The sequence below is a fragment of the Pseudomyrmex gracilis genome, unplaced genomic scaffold (genome assembly GCF_002006095.1).
Source record: "Pseudomyrmex gracilis isolate BER0280 unplaced genomic scaffold, ASM200609v1 scaffold_114, whole genome shotgun sequence".
Taxonomy (NCBI): domain Eukaryota; kingdom Metazoa; phylum Arthropoda; class Insecta; order Hymenoptera; family Formicidae; genus Pseudomyrmex; species Pseudomyrmex gracilis.
Genome location: NW_018020698.1, coordinates 23991 through 50748, shown reverse-complemented (window position 1 = coordinate 50748; position 26758 = coordinate 23991). Strand labels below are relative to the sequence as shown.

Below are 26758 nucleotides of genomic sequence, written 5' to 3'. Positions count from 1 at the left end.
GGGGGCATGCAACAGAAATCGCCGACCGAGGAATTAATAACACGCGACGACACGACGCGAATCGAAACCATAAAGTTGATCTGTGCGCGTTTGTTCGCGGGAACAAATAAACATCGCGTTGTGTGTAAACACCGCGTTACTATTTTCAGTTCCGTTTTATGATCTACACACAAGTTTCGCAGTTTCGAGAGTTTTTAATATCCCGCTTCACAACGTATTACCTCGTATACAATGTAAACACAAATTTAATAATAAACACACGTTACATAAACAACTTTGTTTGCAAATAATTTACACGCACAAAGCGCAATATTACCTAACCAGGAAGTAAACTTGAGAGATCAAACGGCGTTAAAGTTACGGTTATAGTTGTCGTGCGACATCTTGGGTGCGTATCGATTGAATTGCGCTCACATGCGACAACTTTGATCGCGTACTAAATTATCGCGCAAATCTAATTATATACGAGTCATCTACCCTTACATGTGCGCTATCCCCGGGGCACGTCTAGCTTATAGCGCAATTTTCACGCTAGATCGCTGATCGAACTTTCCCTATCCGTCTCTCTCCCCGCGGGAGAGGGTCGCATTTCCAGTCCTCGGACCGAACTCCCGTCGGCGCCGTTTCGTCTGGGTTGTTTGCAAACGTCGACCGCGCAATCAGCATTAACACACGAACGTTATATGACGTACCGCCGAGCGATTCAAAAGCCGCGTTCGAGCGCGCGCAGCGATACTAATTTTGTTGGAGCAATTTCGAAAATGTCCCTTTCCGCGATAATTACATTTTCCCGTGCGATCACGAACGAATTATGTGGCCTACGTTCAAAACGAGAGCAATGCATTTCGATCGATAAAATAGATTCTAATGTAAAGTTTGAATTTTGGTCGGCGCGAGAGAGACGTTTTGTTGCGGGGAATATAATTGATAAATTTTCGATAATATTGCGATAACATTAATTAAAGTGATATTTTTTCCTCGAACAATTTAACGTTACAACGCGTTCTAACGTTCGGTATAAATTTTCAGTGTAAATTATTTAATAATTTTTGATCAAATCGCAGAAGCGCGGGAGAGATTTACGCGAGAGAATTTACAAAACTGAAATCAATAGCGTCGCCAGATGTTGTACGCATTGTGGGCGCGACATATACGCGCGCTCGGGGAGAGTCTCCAAACGAGATTATAAATATGCTAAAGCATACGCGGCTCTCTAAGTATCTCGAAGACGCCGCACGGTCTGTAAGCGTTTCGCGCGCGTCCCAGAACATGGGAGCGTGGATCTCGGGTCTGCACTTTGCCACAACTCGCGCCAATCTCTTCGTTTTTTTTTTCTCCCTTTTTTCCGCACGAAAAGTGGAGCGAATACCGGGCGACCTTCGCGCCAAGTTCGCGGTCTCGTGAAGTTTTAAGGAAGATCGCTCACGAGAGCAGTTTGAAGAAAAATGTTTGACTTGTTGTCGCCATCGGATAAACATACATCGTTGTTTGTCGGCGAAGTTTCGACTGTTATACGGCCGTTATAGTTTACGAGGTGACACGCTCGACGTCGCGCCCTCGACGGAGAAAGCCACTGTCTCCAAAATTCTCACGTTTCGAGAAAATGATACCGTACGGGAGGCAGTGCTGTATCATTAAATCTTATCTATCACGGTACATTGTGTGTGAACGCACACATTCTTCTTCGCGCACAAGTTGTTTCAAAGACCGTACGTTTTCACCGAATTCGCTTTACGCGAGCGATAAATTTCTCGCATTAATTTTAAGATCGTTATAGTTATTTTTGGTAAATAAAACTCCGACCGAAGGTTTAAATTCGGAAAACAATCCTTTTACGGAATAATACGGAAGATAGGTATCGAGTTAGCCATTGATGGAGGACGTATCGAAACGGAAGAATCTTTCCGGATCATTAACGGATAGCGTAACTGCTGTCGAAACTCATTAGGAAAGCCGAAAAGTATCGACCGGGCGCCGCACGTGACGGCGATACTTATCTACGGTACGGCGAGCGCAACAAATTATCGATTTCCGCATTCAAACGGTACCTGATCTTCCTTCGCACGGCGAAAGAACTCGAAGCGATTGATAATTTCGACAGTTGACAGTTTTCCACCTCGCGAGACGGGCAAAGCGATCGGTAAAAATATAGAGGCCACTTTCCTATTCCGAGACACGTGCGATTATCCGCGTGCGTGTTTTTAACGTCGCAAAAGAATTGAAGAAAGTTCACAACACGCGACCCTCATAATTGTCGTTCTTTCTCTTTTGTGTTCCCCGGTCGCACGTGTGTGCATCTAAAGATTTCACGATCCGGCGGCGCAAACGATATTGTTACACACTTTCTAGAAACTTTTATTATCTGATCTACGAGATCTACGATGCACCCGTTTCCTCTCGACGATGCGCCCTCATACGTCGGTGATGCGTTTCTCTTCTGCGCGTTTTACGAATTGCGAGCAACAAACGTTATGAGAGATTACAAGAAATAATCTAAACTCGCGTCCAATCGGCGGAGCATTTATATACATGCGAAATATATTTTTCAAACGTGTAAATTAACATCTCTCTCGTGATAGATTTCCGGGAGTGGTTTTTTTTTCGCAACGAGTGTTTTTAAATTTCACATGAAGGTAAAACGGGCAATTTACACACATGAGATGCAAATTAAACGTCTTGGAATGAATTTCCGAATTTAAATCAATTCGAACTTTTACGCGTGTATTAATTTACACGTTTAAAAAAAATTTATACATAAAAAAATTATATAAAAAAATTATATATTAAATTTATATATAAAATTTATATAAAATTTATATATAAATTTATATAAAATGTATATATAAATTTATATATAAAATTTATATATAAAAAAAATTTATATATAATTCACTCATACCGGCATATCGGGGTCGCATTAAATTCTTTGCTAAATGTATGAAATATCGCGCGTACACGTACGCGTTCCGGTAACGCGGAATCTCTGTTCAAAGAAATATCTGACGGAAACGATTTTCTCGGTTGAAACAATTTATCAATACCGCTCGTCGTACGTGCCTACATATGTATATCGTACGTTGCGGCACGTGGTTCGCAAGCGATCCGTATACATACATATGTAACACTCGACGTCCGATATACGTATAAACGCGGTAATTTACTGACCGAAAGAGGACAGAACAAACAAACAAACAAACAAACAAAAAAAACAAACAAGAACGAAAAGCAAATTCAATATGCTTTTCGTCGATTCGCGACCCGCAATTAAACAACAAACTTGGAGAGACTAACGGTTAAATCTCGAATAAATAAAACGTTTTTTTCCTCCCGAGAAAACTCCCGAGTTTTATTTATACGACGTAATCACGCGAACTCTTCATACTTTTCGCTAATTGTTGATCGGTATCTTCGCGACAGGAAAAAAAGCGAGGAAACATCCGTTCTTAATTGCCGAAGAAAATCGATCGATTTCGTCCTCCCTCCCGGTGAAAACCAGAGAGACGGACTCTTACTTTTCAATTAATGAAAAAAAAAAAAGAAGTTGGCAAAAAATCTGCGCGAAACAAGTTATCTCGATTACGTAAGAGAGACGGTTGCTTCTTTCGAAAGTGCGGATAGCAGTTGCCTCTCGCGACGAGATGGCTTTTAACCTTTTCACCGTTGCAAATGTACGTATATTTACCGAGTTTGAATATATATATAGTCGCACATAAAATGTGTCCACGCACACGTTCTTAGTAAATAATTCCACCTTGCAATTGTTTATCTCGTATAAATAATATCGCGAATGAATAAGTTACACGTAAATGGCGTGTAAAATCAATGAGAGAAACATATTTCCAGTTGAAATAGATCTCCTTGCTGTTGCAAGCAAGGGCGCGTTTCGACTTTTGTTGCTGATCAACAATTAAAAAAACTAAACGAACAATATAAACACTATTTTATCTTAATAAAATGTTTATAAAAAATATTTACAGAGACTTTTATTCTATCTGTTTATATTATTTTTACATTACTTTAAATCAACGTTTCAGTTGTTCGGTTTGCTCTTTTCAATTGTTGATCAACTATGAAAACGTTAGCGTCTTAAATAGAGAAGAAGGAAAACTACGATCAATGAGCACCTCGAGCGTTTAAAAATAACGAATGCCATTTGCTAAAATTTACTTTACCTGGAGAGTTCGCCTTTCTGGATCGCGGCATAGAGCCCGGACGAAATGCGGATCCAAGTAGTCCGTCATAATATAGTCCGTGAGCGACTATATTTCGATCCGTTTTCTAACAGCTCTCGCGTAGTTCCGTGTCCCGCTCAAAGACTTATTTCTGAACATTGCCGCTCACCACCGCCGCGAACTCCGCGATCTCCTCACGCGATACTTCGCCGATCATTTAAAAAACAAAAAAACAAAACAAAAAAAACAACAAGCCACTCGATGCTGTCAGTTCTCAACGCGTCGCATTTTTCTCGCGAGGAGGACGTTCTCATCGTCGATCATATCCAATTTCACCGACCGCATTACGCGCGATACGAGTAAATTACGAGTCACGGGGAAACGCGTTTCGCATATAGCGCGGAATGTTTTCGCGAATAAGCGTCTCGAATATCTTGTTAGCGTTTTCTTCGTGATTTCTTTCCGACGACGGAGTACGTGGGACTATTCTGCAACAAACTGTAAATAAAAATACACACATAAGCTGGATGATCGCATTACATATGTAAGTGTTTTTCATGCTATCTGTTAGATTTTACATGTATGTATGCATTATGTCGCACCGTTACATAAGTTTTTCGCATACTGTTCCCGCGTGCACTTTCGCAAGAAAATGACTAACGAGCTTATCTCTCGCAGCGCGTACAAAACAAATAGAACTTATCATTCCTGGTGCGCGCGAACGCGAATTTCTCAATTACGATAAAAAGCACTGTTACAAATTCTCGAGACACACAAGTGGAATCGTCGTCTGGAGTCGGAAGTCGCTTGTTTAAGTTGCACAGATCTGCAAGATGTAACACATATCGATCAAACTGGAACGACATGCTGACCTTTAACTTCAAATCCAGAAAGATCATTGTCATGTATTTGGAGTAAAAAAAAATCTCATCTCATGTGTATTTGAAACAAATAAAAACTCGTGAAATTACACTCGTGAGTAATCGATATGTGTGTACATTCTCATATAAATGGTATTGAAAAGAGTTGCAAATTACGTGTTAATGAAGAAACCCGAATGAATAAATAAATGTTGATGTTTACATGTCGCGCAACAGTTCTGTGAAACCAATTATCGCGTGCTGCGCGCTCACAAGCACCAGTTCATTAAAGAGCGAACTCCAACAGTCAACCGACAATGGCATTCGAAAGAGAGAGAGAGAGAGAAAGAGAGAGTCATTTGATACGCGACATAAAGACGAGATCTTCAATTTTCCGAAGCTATTCTCCGACCTTGAATAAGTAATGTCACGCGAGGCACGTACCTTAACTACCTTGAAAGGAGGTAAGTCGAGGCCGTGTGGAAGCGCATACTCGCGGATATTGCTGCATACTTGCCGCTATCAACATCCACAAACTCCGACAACGCGTCTTTAGAGGTTCTTGATCCTCAAGAAGCTCTTCTTGATAATGTAACATTGTCACGACGATCGTACTTGACTCGAACAATTGTTGCCCGTTTGCATTTTCCTAATCAACTTGAAAACTGATTGTTCAATTGATTGTTTGTAAATCTCATAATTATATAATTAATCCTCGGAGAACACACTGGGTCAATTTGACCCTGTTCGTCGACTTTGAAATCAAAATATTTTGCTTCAATTTTGCTTTTTTGTAACATATTTTTTACAATGTTAATAATGTTAACGACACTTTAAAACTATATATAGACATATTCCAAACTGTTCAAAATATATCCGAAAAGTTTTTCAAGCCAATCGGATAAGCGCATTTTAAATGGTAGCATCTCAAAAAGTGGACGGGGTCAAATTGACCCAGATTGTTCTTCTTGATTGAAAAAATAGATGTGTTCCCCCGAAGGTTAAACTGACGAAAAAATTACTTAACAAACACGTGCAAGTAATTTGTTTATCTGTGTGTTTGCAGCTGTCTTATGTGTTAGAAGATAATCTTTGGAATAGAATATAAGTAATTTAAAAACAAGTGAAACAGATTTTACTTCTCGACTGAATGGAGCGAAAATAGTTCCGAACAATACATGATCGATCACGACCTCGAATACCGCCAATCGTGTATATCCAATGTGTATTTTTTTTTTAACACCTACGGTGTGTCTTGCTCAAAAATATTTATAACCGCGCTGTGTCGAAATACTCCCACGGACACTTATGCATTATTCCTCCGTTTAATTGATTTTATTGAGGATGTTCGAGAATACCTACTTTCTTCGCATCGATCGATCGCGAGTATCAGTTCAAGGTTTTTCCGAAACATTAGCGATTTTATGTACAGAAAGAAAAAAAAACAATCTTGTGCGAAGATTTAATATAAAATACATTGTCCTCTAGTTTAAATAAATCGTTACTCGAATAAGCACGAGTCGAAATATGTTTGCAGACTTTTCGTTTGACAATTTCTTTTTTTCTTTTTTTTTTTTTTTTACGAGCTTAACCGACAGAAGGCGATTTATTAGGAATAAAAGCTGTACATGAGCGGAGGAACATCTCTCGAGAGAGGCAGGCACGGCGATGCGGAGCAGAAGAGCTTCGTCGGCCTTGCGGATCGTTTCTGTTTAGCTTCGTACTACTTGTTTTATTCCTCCTGGTCGTCGTTGTCGTCTTCTTCTTCTTCTTCTTTTTCCGCTTGGAGGCTCGACTGGCTCTTTCTTTCTTCGCTTCGTAAAAGAAACTCGCTGAGTCGGCGTCTCGTTCACGACTCGCACTATGCACCGCGCGAGGTGAAGCGCCGTTAAACAAAACGCAGGGAGAGAAAGAGAGAAAGAGAAAGAGACAGAGAGAATGCGCGTGCGTACATATATCAATTTACTAATCTCGCGCTCGATCATCGACCATCAAGCCAAGCAGTAACAATTCGTAATTGACGACACAGAGGATGGGCGGATTAATGCCAGATTGAGTCGACTGCGAATCCGTAATGAGTTATTGTGTCGATGTCTGCGTAAGTGACTTCACATGTAGGTCGTTTACCGAGTCGAAACACAGTTGCGAACACTGTTATCAACGACCTGTGAAAAATCTATGACTGATAATAACATCGGGTGTGGCGCGAATCCAGATACCGTGATGTAACGTTTGGCTGATCGGTTAACAGATGATGATGATTCACTGTTGTGAGTTATTAACGAGCGAACGAAGTTTAAAAGAAAACACGTGTGTGTGTGTGTCAGATAAATAATGGAAAAACTTATCAAATGCGATCGCGTCAATACGTAAATAAAAATTAGGTTTTCATCGATTCTCATATTTCATACAGGCATTGATCTAAAACCGACGATGAGAAGAGATAACTCTTTTTACACGAAAATTAATCTAATAAGAAATTATTATCGTTTTGTTTTTTTTGTTTTGCAAAATCTCAACTAAATGTTCTCTTGAATATTTTGTGTTTGTCGCGGTCTGTTTGTGCGACATCGCGCGCTTTCTTAGACAACGCGTTGGTCCGGGAGTCAAATTTGTCTTCGACGACGACGGCATGTAAACGACTCATCGATAAAAATATCTCTGGTATATGGGGCAGTTCGTAAAGTCGCCCTCGTACGTGAAATGAGACTTGCAGAGTAAATGGCCGGCTCTTTCTAATATCAGACGCTCAGCTTACATAATTACCCCTGTATTTCGGTCAGCCTCTCGATCGTCGCACGGTGTCGTATAAATTCGCAATATATTTAACTTTCTGATCGAATAGAATTTTAATTGCACATCGCTTTAAAATAATTGCGCGATTGGAATTGAATTTTAATATTATAAAAAATTCTAACTTCAAATAAAAATTAATTCACGCGCGAAGATAATTCGAATCCGCGACGTGTTTAATACGATATTAACGTAATATTTTCGAAATAAAAATGCATATTTATATATTCCGTGACAACAAAAAAGAGAGAGATTAAATCCACATGTTCCTAAAATATTATTAAGCGAGCGATTCGAAAATATACTGTATCGATGACATTTGACATTATTATGGAAGCGATAAGAAAATCGTTCTACTTGTTCTACTTCGAACGTTTTTTCTTTAGCATTTCTCACTCGACGCAACCAAATATAAACCACGAATATTTTTTACCGTGCTGGTCAAAGTGTCATTCTTTCTTTGACGCTTTTTATTTCATTTTTTTTTTTTTTTTTTTTTAAATTTCTATCAAGTATAAAAAAATATTAAAATGTTGTGCATGTTGTGTTTATGTTTACAAAAAACGTTCCTCTCTGTACAGAAACAACTTTATTAATAAGTAAATAAAATAAAATAAATTTTATCGAGTGTTCTGTTAATTAAAACGAAAATAACAAATAAATAAAATGATGTATGAAAGCTAGTTACTTTGGAATCCTCATCACGGAGAATTCCGTGATAAATGTAACTGTTTTACTTTATGCAAGACTCGCGTTTCCCGTTTACAAAGCGAGAATCGTGTGTGTATCGCGTGCTAAATGCGCGGCGAGGATGCAATCTCAACCGCGGATGTGCCGCTCTTAGAGCGCTTTTTTTTTTAAAAGTTAGCACGCCGCGCTAAGATATTCGAGGTAATCCGAACCGCTGATCGCCGGCGGGACGACCGTTGCGGATTCACCGTATGTGAGCGTAAACGTACCGTGACGATCGCGAAACAAAATGCGTAAGCGCGCCGCAGGTGGACGCGATGCAGAAATGGAACGGGAACTGAAGAGAAGAGAATAGCGCAGGCTTGGTATACCGTTGCTTAGAAAGTGCACGCGTCAAATGTAAACCGAGGGGTTTTTGCCGCAATAAACATTCGCCGCGCGCATTCTTGAAATTTATATATAAATTATAATGCGCGTGTGCGGCGCGCAACGCGTTGCGTGGAAAGAAACAAAACAAATTTGCGGGAATTTAAGTTCAGGTGTAAAAACTTTCTTTTCGATCTCTCGATCGAATTCTGTCCGATAAAACTTCTTCGATCGATGATGACAATCACGCGTGTGCGATTTACATTTTGTCAAATTTCAAAACACGCGGTCCGAACGTAGCGTGTTTGTCGACCGACGTTCGTGATCTGATCGTCAACAAACTAGATTGGATCCAGAGATGCTGACGGCGATATTTCGGACAGTGTACGCTGTCACAAAGGGTCGTCTGTTAAAAGCGCGACACGCTACTGGCGTAACACCCTTCCTCGTCCTTCGTGCCGGTTTGCCCAATACGTTTTCTCTTTGACAGCTTCATGCAACACGGGGCGCAAAAGAACATAAACATAAAACTGGAAATTATCAAAGGTATAACCGTATCCGTTCGGATATTCTTTCGCTACGCGAAACAATCGATTGCGATTTTGTGTGTATCGCTGGTTTCGTTTTTGCGACCTACTATTTTTTCACATCGAGCTTTTTTGAGAACCGCGACTCTCCCATCGATCTCGCATTCGAGACCCGCTGCTCTATGACACCGTTCGCGAAAGACGCGCGCATATTTCATATCAAAGAATTTCAAAGCTCGTGATACATATACAACGTTCAACCAAGGTCTTAAGATCGATACGAGCCAAAAGACCGGATGTGTGTGTAAAAATATATATATGTATATATATATGTACATATTTTTTTTCTGATTTCTAAACGTGTAAATTAATGTATATAGAAATTTATATAGAAATAAATTAATTTACACGTTTATATTTACATGTCACGTTCTTCTAAGAAACTCGGAAGAGCTTTTTGACAACTACATACGTATAAGAATTCTCCAAAGATTTGAACATATATCAAATGTATGTTATTGATCGGTGGCCTTTCGCGCGCATAAATTTTTCTCTGCAGTCTTTTATCGGAATTTTGGCACACGTTTATGTTCGACGTACACGCAAATGCAATGTTGACGATTGAAGATTTAATTTCCTCTCTCTCTCTCTCTCTCTCTCTCTAAAAAAAAAAAAAAAGAAAGTTGATACTCGAGTGCGCATCAAAGTTCTCTCCAAAAACTATCTCGCAAAAGTAAATATTTCACATAATTCAACATTTGAAGGGAAGCTCGTTTGCGTTATCCCGTGTGTGTTACTTCGCCGCGCTTTTACAACGCGAATAGAACAGAGAAAAAGAAAGAGAGAGAGAGAGAGAGAGAAAGAGCATATTAATGTAATACAGTAAAAACCTCTCGTGTAAAAAAACAGAGAGATATGACACGTTCGTTATTTTTCTCTGTATTTTAATGAAGCTATCGTCTTTGATAGATCCCAATGGCTTGTCTCGAGATCCTTGGCCTACTCTGTTGGCGTTCGTGCCGCCGTCAACATTATTTTACAACATCCGCGTTACCATTATATTAATGCCGCTGGCATACCCCACGACGCGATTAGAAACGCGACGTGCGACCTACGCTGTCATAATACGCGCACATCCTCATTAAAAAGACCGGATCGTCCCCCGCTCGCTTATCTACGCGCGCTTTTTTTTTTATATAACATTCTATTAATTCGACTTTGCTCCCGTCCTCGCAAACTCGGGCGCGTTTGCAGCAACGAGACGACGATCTGGCTGCGAGAGACCAACTTATCTCGATCAATTATTCAATGAAGAACGAAACGGAGAACAAAAATAGTTAAACTATTATATACTTTAGACATTGGGAAATAATTTTCTACGTGTCTCGTTGATTCTGTACCGGCAAAAGAGATATTTGTTTTCGAAATCAAATCATGTTACTTACAAAGTTTACGAACACAAGTTCCAGATCCACTTGAGAAAAATGTCGTGTTCGTAAGAAAGTTAAGACACATTTCTCCGACACGGACAATTTTCCCTGTTCGAAACTGCCAATTCAATTCGCTTATCAACAAATCTCGTACTTCTTCCTTGCGGAAGAAATCTTCTCACGTTATAGCGATAATGCACGTCAGTTTACCTAGATTTCGTGACTGTACAATTATATAGGTGGCGGATTACAGAATATGTATATATATATATATATATATGCGAGGGAACGCTGCCTGGTTGCGCTTCGCGGATGGATTTAAATGTATATACCGCGTCGCTGTGGAAAACGCGGAGTAATCGGGAAACGGGTTGGGAAAATTTCCAACAATCGCCGTAGAGAGATCCTTTGCCGCGTTTCTTTGCGAACGTCGAACAATCCCGAGCGTTCTGCAATGATCCCCTCCTAGAAGTATCACAATAGACAATGCGACGCGTATTTATACCGACGCGGATCGTATTTGGCGCGGCTTCCCCGATTGTTTGCATTCATCCATTTTTAAATTTCGCGAATATTGCACGTTTGTCAAATCTTAAAATATCGAATGAGAGAGAAAGAGAGAGAGAGAGTGCGAAAGTTCTGACGGATTTCGTGATATAGAAAAATGAACCAAGAGATTAATTTGATTAAAAAAACAACATTCGTATTCATTCTCTAGCAAGTACAACAACGAAAGAAAACAATTACTTGATAGAACGAATAAATCGTTTTTTTTTTTTTAAATAAAATTACTCGATGAATTTTTTTAATAATAATCCATTGAACTTTCTTGCAATCATCCAACGTGTGCTGTGAAAACATACAAAATATCAATTTCGCGTGGAAATACATACGCCGCGAAACGTGCGTGCAACTTTTCCGAGACCGAAAACCGTGGAGTGTCGTCAGTCGCTCGGGGTTTGCGAGGGTGCCTAACCCTCTGTCGCGTCCTTTTTCGCCCCTATTTCGCGCATGCACTCGGCGCCAACTTCTCCAGTCGAAAAGTACCTACCTTCGCCGGCTACTTCGTTCGCGTGAAGAACGGCACTTCAACTCGTCGCTGGTATCTAAGTGTGCGTATCGCTAAAAAATAAATTTTTGCGCGAAATGTATTTTATTTTACGTCGTTACGTAACAAGCGTAATGATGATTAAAATTGTTCTAATTCCTACGTATACGTGCGTGTTGAAAGAAATAATTATATTAATTCTTGTAAGAGATGCAAGTGCGAATTACATCTTTTGTGTGCAAAAGAAGACGAGAGGGCGAGAGAATGAAGAAACCAATTAAATTACTTTAAATTAGAGAAGAAATTACAGAATTATTCAGTTAAAAACATCTAAACATCTCTTCCGAGTTGAACGTAATTTTTTTAATAACACCCAATTATCTCAGTCTTCGACGTTGCTACTACACGCTCCCGAGAATCCGATCGAAAAGGAGCTCGTGAAAATTCTTTGTGTCCTCAACGAAGCGCGGCAGAACGGTCGATTGGAGCGGATGTTTGCTCGCGCGGGGACGGCGCAGGATGACGGCGAGAGAAGGAAACGGCGAAGGCTTCCCGATGCGCTCTCGTCATGATCTTACCGTGGCATCGAACCTGCCGTAATAACCGCTTCTTAGCGTGACTATCACCCGCCGCGCCGCCGGTTTCGAAGCTGCTACGCGCCTGCGGCCCCGTGTGTCGGGCATCGGGAATGAGTGAAAAAAAGGATGAAAACCGGAGTGGAAAAGTGGAGTTAGAAAACGCCCGACACACACACACACGCCTCTGCCGTCGCTCCGCTCGTCGTGCGTATCTACGCGCTGCGTGGGATAGTTCTCATCGCATTATATTATATCGCCGCCCCGTGACGGTGGACGTGCGCACACATTCCGCTCACGTCAACGATGATAAAACGCTCGCGTAAACGCGCGCCTAATGCAAGATGTTTTTTTTTTTTCCGAATGTCGTCCATAATCAATGTTTACTTCGTCGGCAAATAAAATAATTTTATAGGACGCAACGTTGCGCGTTACATAATGGTCGCAGTTTTTTCTAAACTTTTTAATTAAAAATCTCAAACAGTTTTGCTGCTTTTTATCGGATTTAAATTATACGCGCAGAGAGAAGATTGCTAACTCGCACGCACAATCCAATTCGGTATGTGATCGGAGTACCTGGAAATTATCTCAGAAATATTCTCCGCCTACAGATCGCTCACATCTCCGTGAAATTGATCTAAACAATAATTGCTTCGACGATCCAATATTCCCCGTTAAATGGAGGATATAAGATTGATCGATAAGAACCGCGGCTTGATATATCAAATGTCTCTGGCACACACTTTGTATTGATCTTAATTGAAAGATATATTGTTGCGCGTCAACTAAATACTACTCTTCCAAATTCAAGTGCGGCATAGAATAGCCGGCGAGAGAATAGCGTAATAGGTCGAATTAGAAGCGCGCTCTCGTCAACAACCTCCACAAAAGGAAGCGGCTAACTACAAAAATAGGACACCCTTTATGCACTCACGCACCAGTCGGCACCAAGTGCCGAGGTAAAAAGTCGTTTCCGTTTGTCCATCTGCCGATCTCAGAGGGGAAAAGGAGAGAAACGTCCTCGTACGGGGGGGGGGGGGGGGGGAGATCGTCGGCGCATTTCTTTCTCCCCCTCGTCTGACCTTGGAGAAATTATAAAATCACGATATAACGCCGTGATCTCTCCGAGAACGCGTCTTGTAACGAAACCGAAACGTCATAACCGGCGCGATTAAATTACGTAAAGCGCGCGATCCGAGACGCGCGTAATATCTTGCGGTTTTTGTTACGCTATGGGATTTTTTGCAGAGTGAAGTTTGCAAAGAAAAATCAGAATAATTGAACGAATTGTTTTTCTCATTCGCAACATGAAATTTCAACGTTTTAACAATGGAAGAGAAATATTTTGATGTTAAATAAAAGTGATTGACAAGCAATTATGCACGTTGTATAATTACAAATAAAGTAACTCGGTACCTTCTGATAGGAAAACTAGACGAGTTTACGGTCGAGTGATCGATATTACGTCCGGATGATCGACGAGCACGAGTGAAGCTTCGCGAGTGGCGCGTTATATTTCAAACGTGCGTGCGTATGCGTTTTCATGCGCGACAAACCGCAAGCATATGGTGTATGGCTTCTGTTCGGAAACATCGCGTCGTCTCCGGTCCGCTTTGAGATCCTGTAGACGCGTCTATTTCGCGTTCATTCCAATTTTATCAAAATTCGAGAATATATTTTTTTAATAGTTTTTTTTTTTTTTTTTTTAATACTATTTTTTTCTATCCATATTAAGTAGAATTATAATCGAGTGTCGTTTCGAATCTCCAGAGATCGGATTAACATAAACGAAAGGGCGATTGTCTGACCGCTGTCATTTTCAGTTCGCCTCGTTCGCACGAGTGAGTTATTCGTCCCTTCATTATCTCGCTGCTCTCTTCGTTATCTGTGTGAAATAATTTCTATCGTCGCCGAACGCGCGCACGAAGTGAAAAATATCCGCGCAACAAACGATAGCAAAAATAACAACAAAGTCGCGATATAATATATTGTTTCGCCGGGGAAAAAAAATTAAGTTCTTACAAAGTCGTTAATCTGGTTTAATTAACGATAATACGCCGCGTCGCGTAATTACACGCGAATCCTTGTGAGAGAACGATTAATCGCAGGAGACATTCCACCTTGCGCTGCGCCGAGGTAATACCAACCAACTATCTCGATATCGCTGCTTTTAGCCTTCGCGCATCGTTTCTTCCTTGAAAACGATTAGTCATACTTAATAATTTCGCAGTTTACGCGCGTCTTCAGAAAATTTGATCCTCTTTTATACGCGCAGCGCGCGAAAGCGATGACGCATAGGAAGTTTCTGCAAAACGAATCTTTTCCAACTTTTCGCGCGCGCGCGCGCGCGCATTCACGATGATAGATGCCGATGTAAACTTGCAATTTGTTTTTAAAAATTCTCTCAGACTCTCTTTTCGAGATCACTCGGAAACAAATCAAAGCCAAGTCGTGAAAACAGAAAACTTGAGTTAAAATCTATGAAGTTGCGAAACTAAAGGATTAGTTTTGCGAAAACTTGATGAACTTTAAGGTATCGGTAGTTTCAGTTGCACCTCGACGTTCATTGTTCATACACCTCGTCCCTCTTTTCGCCGACGCGATACTTAAAATTCCAACCAACGCGCAGCGAAACTGCTTTCTCTTTATCCGCTTGTCTCGAATCCTCCTCCGCGCGTCTCCTACCGAGGAACCTATGCCGATCCGGCATAATAAACTTCATTATGCTCTGTGTCGCGATCTTCTTTCTCCCGTCGAAACTGGCAAATGCTTCTCGCGAAAACCGTCTAGAGAACTGCGGTCATTTTCTTTCCATCTGTTCGCCGCCTATAGACATTTCGAATAAAGTATCGATAACTTCGAGCTTTATTATACGACCGTATACGAGCTCTCTTTCTTTCTCCGATCGATCTTTGTTTAAAAAAAAAAAAACAACAGAAGTGGAACGTTTATCAATTTAATTATTACACGCGTTTAAATCGACACGTCTGCGCGTCTTGAGCTCTCTCTCTCTCTCTCTCCTCCACCTTTTTAAAAGTAGCCTGTTTATAAGACTGATTGCAATTAAACGAGATCGAACGTTGTTTTTCACGTCTTATTCGGAGAATCTCAATGGATAAATATGCGATCTGCTGTGTAAAATATTTAAAATCCGAAAGCAGCGCTCAATTGATCTCTACGAGAGGAAGGAGCATCCCCACCTTCTGCAATGTAATGTATCCTCGCGCACAAGGATCGTAAAATGGAAAACACACACACCGACACACAGGTGTGATTAATTTTGCACAAGAGCTCGAGTTTTACGTATCACGTGGTATCACCGAACATTCAAAATGCAAAAGGAAGAGCGTCCATAAAAGAGAAAGAAAGAGAGAGAGCGGTAGTATCGCTAGTGAAACATGTTCCAACAACTGATAAAGACTAGCCATCCAATCCGTTATTCGTAAGGTCGGTCGAATATATTTTTCACGGAATGTTTGTCCGTCTAGACGAACGAAGATTTCCATTGAGTCTCGAAGATTTATCAATCCTCGTATATCCGCTTTATCGTGTCTCGAGAGTTTACCGTAAATTGACATTGCGATTCTCTCGCAATTGTTAAAATTTTGCCATTAAACAAATTCTATTATCGCGCGAGTTTGCTTCTTTATTGTGCGGACGGAATGCAAAAAAGAATAACTTTATACGAGATATCGTTAATAAAATACGTTAATAAAGCGCAGTCAAATACACCGAGCAATTGAGGAAATGTAATGATACGTGTATTTTCGCACAACGTTAAGCGCAATCGATACCCGACACCTATCGACATCGCGTGTCATCTTCCCATTAGCCAGCACCTCACCATCAGATCGCCGCATTTAGAGCGAAGGTGAAATATATAGGTCAATGTCCTCGTTACATTGAATTGCTTTTCGTATTCCGTACGTATTCTGATTGTGTATTTCGCTATCCGTTGTTAATAGCGACGTTTTGTATGCCGACGTTACTGTCGAAGGCAAGCTCGGAAGTTACAATGGCAACGAGCGCGCACAATACACAAACGTGTATTGTGGGCTCGACACGAAGGAGTTCGAGTTGTGTTCGATGGTCACTGAACCTCCCCTAACGAATCGATAGCGCACGACGAGCCGCTTTAATACGCGCGCACGCGAGATTACTCGGGGAGAGTAGTAGAGCACACGCGAGCGTGCGGCTCACCTGCTGCGCGATCGAATTCCAAGTTCGCGCGCACCTGGCACCGTCGGAAAAATCAATTGTCTCGGTCATACGCTCGTCATCGCACTTCTTCACACTCTCCAAAGGTTTCGCCGCGCGTAACTGTCTCTTTTTGCACACCCACAAGGGAATTTTGGTTTTTTTTTTTTTTTTTATTGGAAAATAAGTCGCGCACGCAAAAAAGAAATTTGAGAGATATAAAATTTTTTTTGCCAAACCGATTGCGAGAGCACGGACTTTAAATAATAATATGTTACATATTTATGACCAACACGCGCAGATGATGGATAACGTGGCAAATATATTGAAAAATCACAACTACGAACATTTAAGTAAAACTGATAAAAAATGAATACACGGATGTGTTAAAAAATGAATAACATTCGATCGATTGAAGCTCTAGCAACAACTAAGCTGCTAAAAGCGAAGAAACGGAAGAGGATAAAGGTTTACGAAGAGAGCCGATGATCGAGTCTGTGCCTTTAAATTATTACCGACTACTTCATCGACTTCTACGTATATGTAGCTCGTTGTTGCATCTGCAGTGCCGTTATCAGAATCAGATCAGAAGCTACAACGAATACCATTTCTAACGTGCCGCATATATCCCGTCCCGTTAGTTCACTCGCGAGAATTCATTCTCGATGACATTTTCGTTCTGATAACGACGACGACGATTGCAAAATCCGTTTCGATAAGTGCGACACGAGATACAAATTGTTTTGCGCGACATTTTTCGAAATTTTACTCGCGAGACGATAAATTGCGGTCGGTGTAAAAATGCAAGTTACGAAAAAGGCGGTACATTTTTTTTCGGCGTGTCTCTCCTGATTAGTTAAATATAATAAACTCGTATTATGTCTCAGTGAAGCTAATATATATGTATCTCTCGCACCTCCCCGGTTTCAACGGTCGTTGCACAGGCGACAATAAACCGTCCTTTCCCCGATACCGTGGCCGTGCACGTCCAGACAACCGCTTCCGGTTCCTCATGCCACGGCCAGGACATGTTTCAAAAACACGCTACGTGGCATGCGGTATTAATGAGAGTCGTTATTTCACGCGAGGATTCCGTGCGGGAGAGCGCGATTAAGGTCCCGTGCGGAACTTTTCACTCGTAACCGCGCGATAAAACGGCAGAGACAGAACGTTATTACTTACAGAGATTGAAATCAGTGTTGCGAGATAAGCTTAATTTTCCAACGTATACGTAGGAAAGATAGAACTTTCGACTTAACTATGCAAATTCTCGTGTGTTTTTATTTTATTATCGCGAATACAAAATTAAGAATTAAATTACTCCGCGTCAACGGAGAAATTTAAATTTATATATATTTGCCGATTTAATTTAATTCATCGGACGTATTTTTCTCGCAATTAATAGTGACGTAATTTTTTATTTGTTTTTGTCACGTTTATTTCCGATCTGTGTGTGTGTGTGTGTGTGTGTGTGTGTGTGTGTGAGTAAAATGTTCGAAGTTTTCTCAGATGCGTTTTCTTCCCTCGCAAGAATCGCGACTTTTCTCTCCCCTTTTCCTTGCGGAATCTACGGAGGGATCAGGAAATTGCCGCGGAATTGCCTCCGAAAATTGACACGTCGCACCCTTCTACGCATAAACGCATTTTCCGCGGCAGCTCGTATTGGGAAACGAAGCTTTTAATATAAATTTTCAGATAATTTACGCTCGACTTTTCCGCTCAGACATCGATCGTGCCAACCCCTACAGGGGTCTGTCCCGCCCTCTCGACAGACAAAATTCCGTAATACGTATTATATTTATATATATACATATATATATATATATATGGATATTATATAAATATTCAATTATAAGATAAAAGTCTAGTGCAAATATCAGCACGTGCGCGCGTAAACACTCGTTTTAAAACGTTCTACAAATTCATTGGAACTTGGTTTAAATTTGATTGAAATAAATAACAGAAATTTTTATCTATAATCAAAGATTATATGTCGAATATATATATTATTCCTACATTATTCGAAAAATTTATGAAATATCGGATTTTTATATTCGTTATGTGTGTTTTATTGCACATGCAATTAATCCCACTTGTGTTTCACAACTCTCTCTCTCTCTCTCTTTCTCTCTCTCTCTTATTATACATTCGCGAATATATGAACGATTTATATGACATTACGAATATTTGCCTTAATATATTTCGGAGGGTTTGAATTTATAAATATTCCCCGAGTTCTCTTCTCGGAGTCCGAGGAATTTCTGACGCGTCCCCTCACTAAGAGCGTGAAAGAGATGAGATTCTATTCAATTTGCAAACGTATTTACACGATGCAAAACGGAAAAATTGTGTGCTGTAGTAATTAATGTGCAATGAAAAAAAAAAAAAAAAATTTATCAAGTGTATAGCGCGAAAGAAGTGAGAAATGCGTAAATATTACACCACACGAGTCTTTCTTTTGAGACAGAAAATATAAAATAAAAGACGCGTAATAAACACGACGTGAGCCGAACACGGATATGTAAAAGACGAAACGTTTAATGTGCGATTATTAGAACCAATGGAAGCAAAGAAGCGAGTGTGATAAGACGGAAAGAAAGGAAGAAGTGTGGTAAGACGGAAAAGAAGAAGAAAGAGGAATAAAGAGAAGGAGAGAGAAAGAGATCCGCGAATGATCTGACCGACGCGAGAAGTTATGTGAGACGTGAGACCGGAAGAAAACCGAGATACAAAATTGGCCGGAAGCGAAGGCCCTTCGAAGGTGATACAAGTTGGCGGTTCGCTTCGAGCTCTTATAGGTTTTTTATTCCGACTTTTTCCTCCGCACGTTCGGATAAGATCTTCGAGAGGGGGGAGAGGGATGATCTCGCGGTTCTCGCGAATTTCATATTCCCGATTCTCGTTTTACCTCGCTAACCGTCCCCCGTCAGTTCCAGAGAGTGCTCAACGACAGTAGTAGCAATTGTGCAATGCGCCGGCTATTGTCTTTTGTGCGTGCCCTGCCACTTTCTGAAAGACGCGCACCACACTTTCGAGACTTTGTCTCGCGCGCAGTTGAGGCGAGGTAGAAGATTGTATTTTGCGCCGATTAAACTAACTTTTTCCTTTCTTTCATAAATTAGCATAGCTGTTCTTTTTTCCTTATAAATACAAGACACAATTTACTCGATTTATTCGGAACGCATAAGTTAAAATTTTCTCTGTCAAAACTTTGTTATATAGATATATTACAGAGAGAAATAGATTCTTTTTTCAACTTTAATATTCGTGAAGAGATTTGACCGTCGTATTGAGATGTTAAACATGATATTCAAATGATTAAAACGCAAATGTATATGTACGGCTGAGAATCATGGGAACGTGTGTTTACCGTTATAAGTACAACCAAATACCAACAAAATTATCAGGGCTGTTGTATACTCTCGCCGTGCTCGCCAGTTTGGAAATCTATCTGTTGTCGAGATACAAGTGAAGGAAGAAAAAAATCACTGTGTGAACGCTACTCTCTTAAATTATTTCATACAGTTTCGAAAAAAATTCTTTAACGCGTGACATAAGATTTTTACGTCAAAAAACGATGTTATTACGCATAGTTGTTGAATATTGATAAGACGTTCATCTGCGCGTTAAAATATCTTTTTCCGAGAAAGCGTTGCCGAATCATTCAACGCGTGAAGAACTAGGCGTATGCAAATCAGTTATTTGAAACAACGCTCGTTTAATTGCTTAAGAGAGTATTCGTGATAGGTTAACTCAAATTGTGTCTTTTGTGAAGGTCAAAAATAATTCGAATCAAGATTCAACGAGCCAGTTTCCCTCGCTCTCTTTTTTGTATTTTGATTTTTTTATCTGATAAAAAGAAAAGATTACTTTTAGTAAGTTAAAATAAATATCTGCACTAAAAAAAGAGAATTGTGAAACTAAATAGAAATACGACACGTGCTTACAAGTTAAAAGACTTAACCCTCAATGGACGGTGTGTTTTTTGGCACCTTAATTCGCCGGACATGGGTCGTTTTCGTCTTGGGCTTTTTAAAAATATTAAATATTTCTAAAAAAATCTGAAACAATGTGTATATACTCTTTAAACTATCTATTTTAAGACACCATCATTAAATTTAGTGAAAAAAAAGTTTTAATTCATAATTTTTAGCAAATATGACAACAAGAAAATTACTTTCTTCACAGAAAGTAATTTTGCTCCAGACGAAAACGACCCATGTCCGTCCGTTGAGGGTTAAAAATAATCTCTGTCATGTGCGTATGTGTTTTTGAAGAAAAAATGTAAAGTATTTATCTATAGAATAAATAAAAAATAAATATTATCTCTTCACGAGTCACTTAGCTTCGAGTCACAAACTCCGTCGACGGACTAATAAATTATAAGTGCTCATTAATACATTCCGGTAAAGAAGATAATGTCGTGTAGAATGTATTGCTCAACGGCCACAAGAATCAATGTCGCTAATTAACGTAAATTCATTCAGAATGTCATTATATAAAAAGTCTCATTAAGAGACCCATCGACTTGCGGAGTTTTTTTTTTTTTTAGCAAACACGCGCGCCCGAGAGATTCTACCTTACTGACGCTTTACACGTTGTCAAGTCACACCGACGACTCTCAGACTCCCGTTTTCGTCGAATAGTAATTTGCAAATACGCGTCGTCGTTTGCAAATATATGCGGCATTCACGCGTGGCGTCGCGAACGCAAGCAAGGTCGAGCACGTGATGTGCGTGGGATCGTTCTCTTTTCGCCCAGCAGTTACGTGTAAAAGGATTTTGAAGGTCGAATTGTTTTTTTTTTTTTTTTAGACACACCCGCGCCCAGAAACGTGAGATTTCCCAATGCGATTCGAGTTAAGCCCATACGGTACTTCGCACATATATTACGCGCGAATGTAGTTTATGTAAAAACTACACATATAACATTTGCACATTATTTGTTTAGCACAACCCTCGCTCGTCAGGTTTCGTGTGTAGAAAATTTTTAACGCGGAATGTGTTTGTTCGACAAGGATTCTAACTACGAGATCTGATGTGGCAAAGAGAGATGAGAACATAAAAGCGACGTGAGTGAAAGAAAAACCTTGCGATTTAAATAATAATTGGCGCGTGCCGAGGTTGGCATCTCTCGTGGGATTCTCGGATATAACTGTCACGAAGCCATCTAGAGTCGCAGGTGTAACAGTAGAGGTGAACATGGTGTCGGAAGAGAGCGGGACGAACGACTACGAGAGAGAGAGAGAAAGAGAAGAGGAAGGATGTGCGTTGATACGAGAAGGGATATAACGGAAGAAGGGGAAGTGCACGTTAAGACAGGTGGTGCGTATAATAACGTCTAACGGAAAGCGCGCAGGCTGTGGGTCACAATAGTCGACGCTTGTGCGGCAACAGTCATTTGGTCGCCGGCGAGTTAGCCTACTTTGGAAAAGTTACGCGATCGAAACTCGCGCGATCATTCGTCCCGCGCGAATGCAGAATTTTATCACGTCATTCGCAAATACGTTATTCTCTCCTTCTCTCTCTCTCTCTCTCTGTACATGTTAACACTAACTAAACAAATAAAATTCACGCCTCAGTGAAATTTATTACGGTTATCAAAACAGCACTGACGTGACTGATGATATTTTCCTGGAAGTCACCCGATCTGTATTCCCCGGTCATTCATAAATACAGAGAAAGAGAGAGAGAGCGTACACAGCAATAAAATTCACGCTTCGCACTTCGGGAGATATTGTGTTTGCCCGAACTGGGTATCAGAACAAAAAGAATGTACCGCGCCGTAAAAAGGTTAATCGATCTGACGTATTCATCGCTTTTCCCCGCGTGCGACGCTCACCATTCATAAGTGCAATAAGCAGCTACGATAAAATTCAGTGTGCACTTAGGAGCGTAAACATTGTGAACAAAGCGGCGAGACAGCAAAGTCAAAATCGATCGAGAATCTTCACAGTTCTCAATATAAAAAAAAAAAAAAAATAGATTTGCTCATTCCAGACGGATGTTAGTTTTGTCAAATTTGTTTAACAAACATTTTTGCCACACAAGTCGCGAAAGTTATTTTTCTTAATGACGTTCGCAAACTTATATAGATAACTGTGTGATTTATAATAGTTTTTTTTTTATTTGAATTATATAACACGAAGAACTGCGAGGAAGAATTTTTCATGGATCTCAATTGTTCCGACCTCGTTATTCGATTTGTATCGCTCAGATTAGCGATACAAGAGCGAAGCGCGCGCATTTCTCTCTGATTTTCCATTGCGCGCAGACTTTCGTTCCTAATCTCTCAACGTCTTCTTCCGCTAAACGAAAGAGCAACGTAATCCTTCTCATCTTCCTATATTCTGCGCGAAAGAAATTTCTCCTTTTTCTCTCTCTCTCTCTCGTTATACTTTTGCGCGCAAATTATCGATCCGGCGTGTGTTCCAGAAAAATATGTGCTCTGCTCGCAGATACATTTCGCAGCTTTGTCAATTCTCGCTTTATCGATTCTAGATCATAAGAAAACTTAGAATCATGTATTTTGCACATATAATTCTGCTACATTATATATTCCAAAATTCCTTTTTTTTCAACTGCAAAATTTTGGCAAGACACAACGAGTCGATACGAAATTACGCACAACAGTACGGCGCACGTGTTTCGAGTGTCGTGTACAATTGCCGGATTATTCTTATCTCGCGTGCAGTCTCTCAAAATTTTGTCTGACAAGAGCGTTTTTCAATGTTTGACGAGAACGAGAACCGCGCGAATAATCTCCGAGCGTTTCTGCACATCGTTCGTTAAAAATTCGCGCGCCGGTGCGCAACTAAACAGCAAATTTATTTCTAACTTACTTCGAGGAAGAGAAGATTTTTTTGATCTTCAATTAAATCAATTAAACAGTGAGTAAAGCCAGAAAGAGCCGGGCCGGGAGTCAGTAGTATAATCATAGTCCAAAGTTTTTTGCCGTTTATACGATTGTTTATTAAAAAAAAAAAAAAAACGTTTTGACCATTGTTGTCGTCCTTTTGTGTTGTCCTTTTCAATTTTCATGACACAACACAAATGAATATTAAAATGTATAAATTTTTGTGTCAAACATACGGAGAAATAAACAGAAATAAGTTACGTTAGTATTTTGAATGCGAGATCATCTGTCGTTTGTTTCTCAACAAACGGTTAATTGCAAAACACTTTGGACTTAAAAACAAAAACACTTCCCGGTCCTACTTAGCATCTAGCAAATTTTATCGTTACGTCGAGATAAGCAAATATAATACAGGCCCGACGTGACGACGAGTCTCGGAATTGATTTCTTTTTTTTTTTTTCCGGTGTCGAGCCGACGAGGCACGGCAGTGCTGCGCCGCATTGTTTCCATCTCGTAGTGCATTACGTAAATGAAGGTAGTACCTCCGTGTATTGTATCTGATTCACGCGTGTCACGGCGACGAAGTGTGTCGTCCCTCGGGCTCCTAATCACCGCCCGTAAAGTGCTCTCTCTCGCTCTCGCTCTCGCTCCCGCTCTCTCTTTCTCTCTTTCCTGGCGCAAAGCGCCGCTTACAGTTTGAGAGAAGATAAATTAATGATGTACGAGATTTTTTTTTTCTTCAAGAGGTGAATCTCTTCCAAGTTATAATTTCGTTCGATAAAAAGTCGGAACAGAAACTTCGGACCGTATTACAACCGAGTCGAGACAAAGTTTTTTGTAACTTTCGTTCATCTCTCTCTTTCTCGCTGCAATATTCGCCATTATATTGTTCGCGGATTATCGTATAGAAATGTAAAAAAGATAATTTTTCAAGCGAATAGCAAGTAACGAGCGCGCCTAAAGTCGCGCGTTCAATTGTGGGAAATTTCTGTGTTCCATAAAACGATCGTCCCAGATACGAAAAATTCAAAGCAGACGATTTGCGCGCTTGTTTGTCCCGGTCGGAGAGGAGAGAATTTTTAGGTCATGTAGAAAAATTCGATGCGTCCACATGTTTCCACGCGAACGAGATGCGCGTTAAAATTCGTTTTTCTCTCCTTACGGAAAGTGATTGTCGATATGGATCACAATAATAAATTATTTTTGAGTATTGTAAAACAAAAATCGTTCTGTCGAACACAGTGCTTTTTTTTTTTTTTTTTACTATTCGTAAATAAATTATTTTGGTCACACCGGTAATAAATTTCTACAAGAATCGCCATTCGTCCTGTCCTCACATTTCTTGTGTTTACTCGCGCTTAATTATAGGATACACATTTGCCACGGCGACATTAAACAGAAAAAAAACAGTCCGTGTATGCACTTTGATCACAAGTGGGCTCTCTTGAGAATTTCGATCTCAGCGTTTCTCTCTTCGAGCGGTAAGAACATCTCGGCGACGCGAAAATCGAGAGGATGTGTCGTATCTATTACGAAAGAGTCTCTCTCTCTCTCTCTCTCTCTTTCTCTAGACACTTGTTTTTCAAAATGAACAACCTTCAGCGAGCACAATAAATACGCAATCTTCACTAAACTTATAATCGCTAAGCAAGATCAGCATGCACGTATTAATTTTCGACTGAAAGAGGGGAAAAGGATGGAATCGTGACTCGTCCAACCCAATTGACTAATATTTCGCGGCCTCGCGAGATATTATCATCGTCATCGTCATCGTCATGTTCAATTACAGGTAGTCGCACATAAGCCGCGTGTCCGACCACCTGCTGTTCTTCGAACAGTTGCGGTCTATTCGTATAAATTTCACACTTCCTCGTCTCACTTTGCGTATTTAGATTTGTGTGTTACATATGTTACATATATAAATCCAACATTTTCTCCTTCTCGATTTTTCTCTTACAACAATAACAATATTACACAAATTCGTTTAATTCTAATTTTGAACTGAAAAACAATTAAGAAATTTTAAATTCAAAACGTCGCTTTCTAATTAGTCAATTAATCGATAATTAACGTGTTTTCTATAAGCAGATGCGTTGAATGTTTTGAAAACTTTCTCCATTAAAACAAAAAGTTATAGTCCAGATCATTTTTACTAACAATTATCGTTGAATTATTCAAAATTTCTATACAAATATCAATTGTGCGAGATGATTAATACACTGCTGTCGGCAAAAAGTATTTGTCATTTCCGTGAGTGCCACGAGATGACGAGTCCTTATACCTTACGTGATTAAATAATACCTCACTCACACACACGTAAACACATGTTAAAAATGACCTTCAAAAACACTTCAGAATTATTCGTGAGCATTTACATATCAGAACAACAAAAAACAATTTATACGATTTTTTTCTTTTCTTTTTAAAGTGAATTTTGCTTTCTCCGATACGGAATTCATTGTTATAAATCTTGTGCGCAAGTTTATTACATTTTAATTACATTATCTCTTATCTCTACAGAGATACAGCGGCTTTACGCACCAAGTTGCAGCGATACTGCACAAAACAGTTCTTGCGGCAACTTCGGGTGTTAAGACATTTGCGCCTCTGCCTGCTACACGTCGTAATTATATCTTATCGTTCAAATGTTTCGAAACAACGTTGCAGAGTAAAACTCTAATACAATTATAATTTTCTTCAAAATTATCTTTGCAATACGGACGTTTCCGGAACAAGTGTGTGTGTATGTGTACGTGTGTGTACGCGCGCTGCGACGATTGCGAAGCGAGGGGGACGCTAGGAATCCGAAACTCGCGGAATCCTTCCGCAAGAGTCAACGAACAGCCTCTTCTCCACCTCCCGTTCTCCGTCTCTCGTAATCGTGCGTTTCACCTTGCTGCTCCGCGACGGCGGCCACGCGATCGAACAGTTTTTTCGCGAGCACTGCGCGAAACAGGTATTCGACGTCGTGTGTGTTGAAGAAGGACGGACGGATTATTGGCGCGACACGACGACGTGAAGTTGCAGCCAAGTGACTGGCGATAATCGCGACGCTTCGTTAGAAGAAACGGAATATCGTAAAAAAATTCGAGTCGGCGGAGAAGAGAAAGCGGTCGGAAAGCGCGCAAGTTGCGAAATTTTACTCGGAAAGATGAGACAAAAATCGGTAAAAAAAAAAAAAAACGAAGGCAAAGACGACGAAACGGAAGGTCGAGCGCGAAGGACGCCGACGTTTGCGGAGTTT

General features: G+C 40.2%; 1 protein-coding gene across 1 annotated transcript in view; it reads right to left on the bottom strand.

Moving 5' to 3' along the window:
• LOC109856321 (rap guanine nucleotide exchange factor-like) overlaps positions 1 to 26758 on the bottom strand; it is a 36165-nt gene that overhangs the window by 8967 nt on the left and 440 nt on the right. The window contains exon 2 of the mRNA XM_020431448.1: positions 4173 to 4670. Coding sequence (XP_020287037.1) covers positions 4173 to 4241 — 69 coding nt within the window. The 5' untranslated portion in view covers positions 4242 to 4670. The remainder of the gene's footprint in view (positions 1 to 4172; positions 4671 to 26758) is intronic.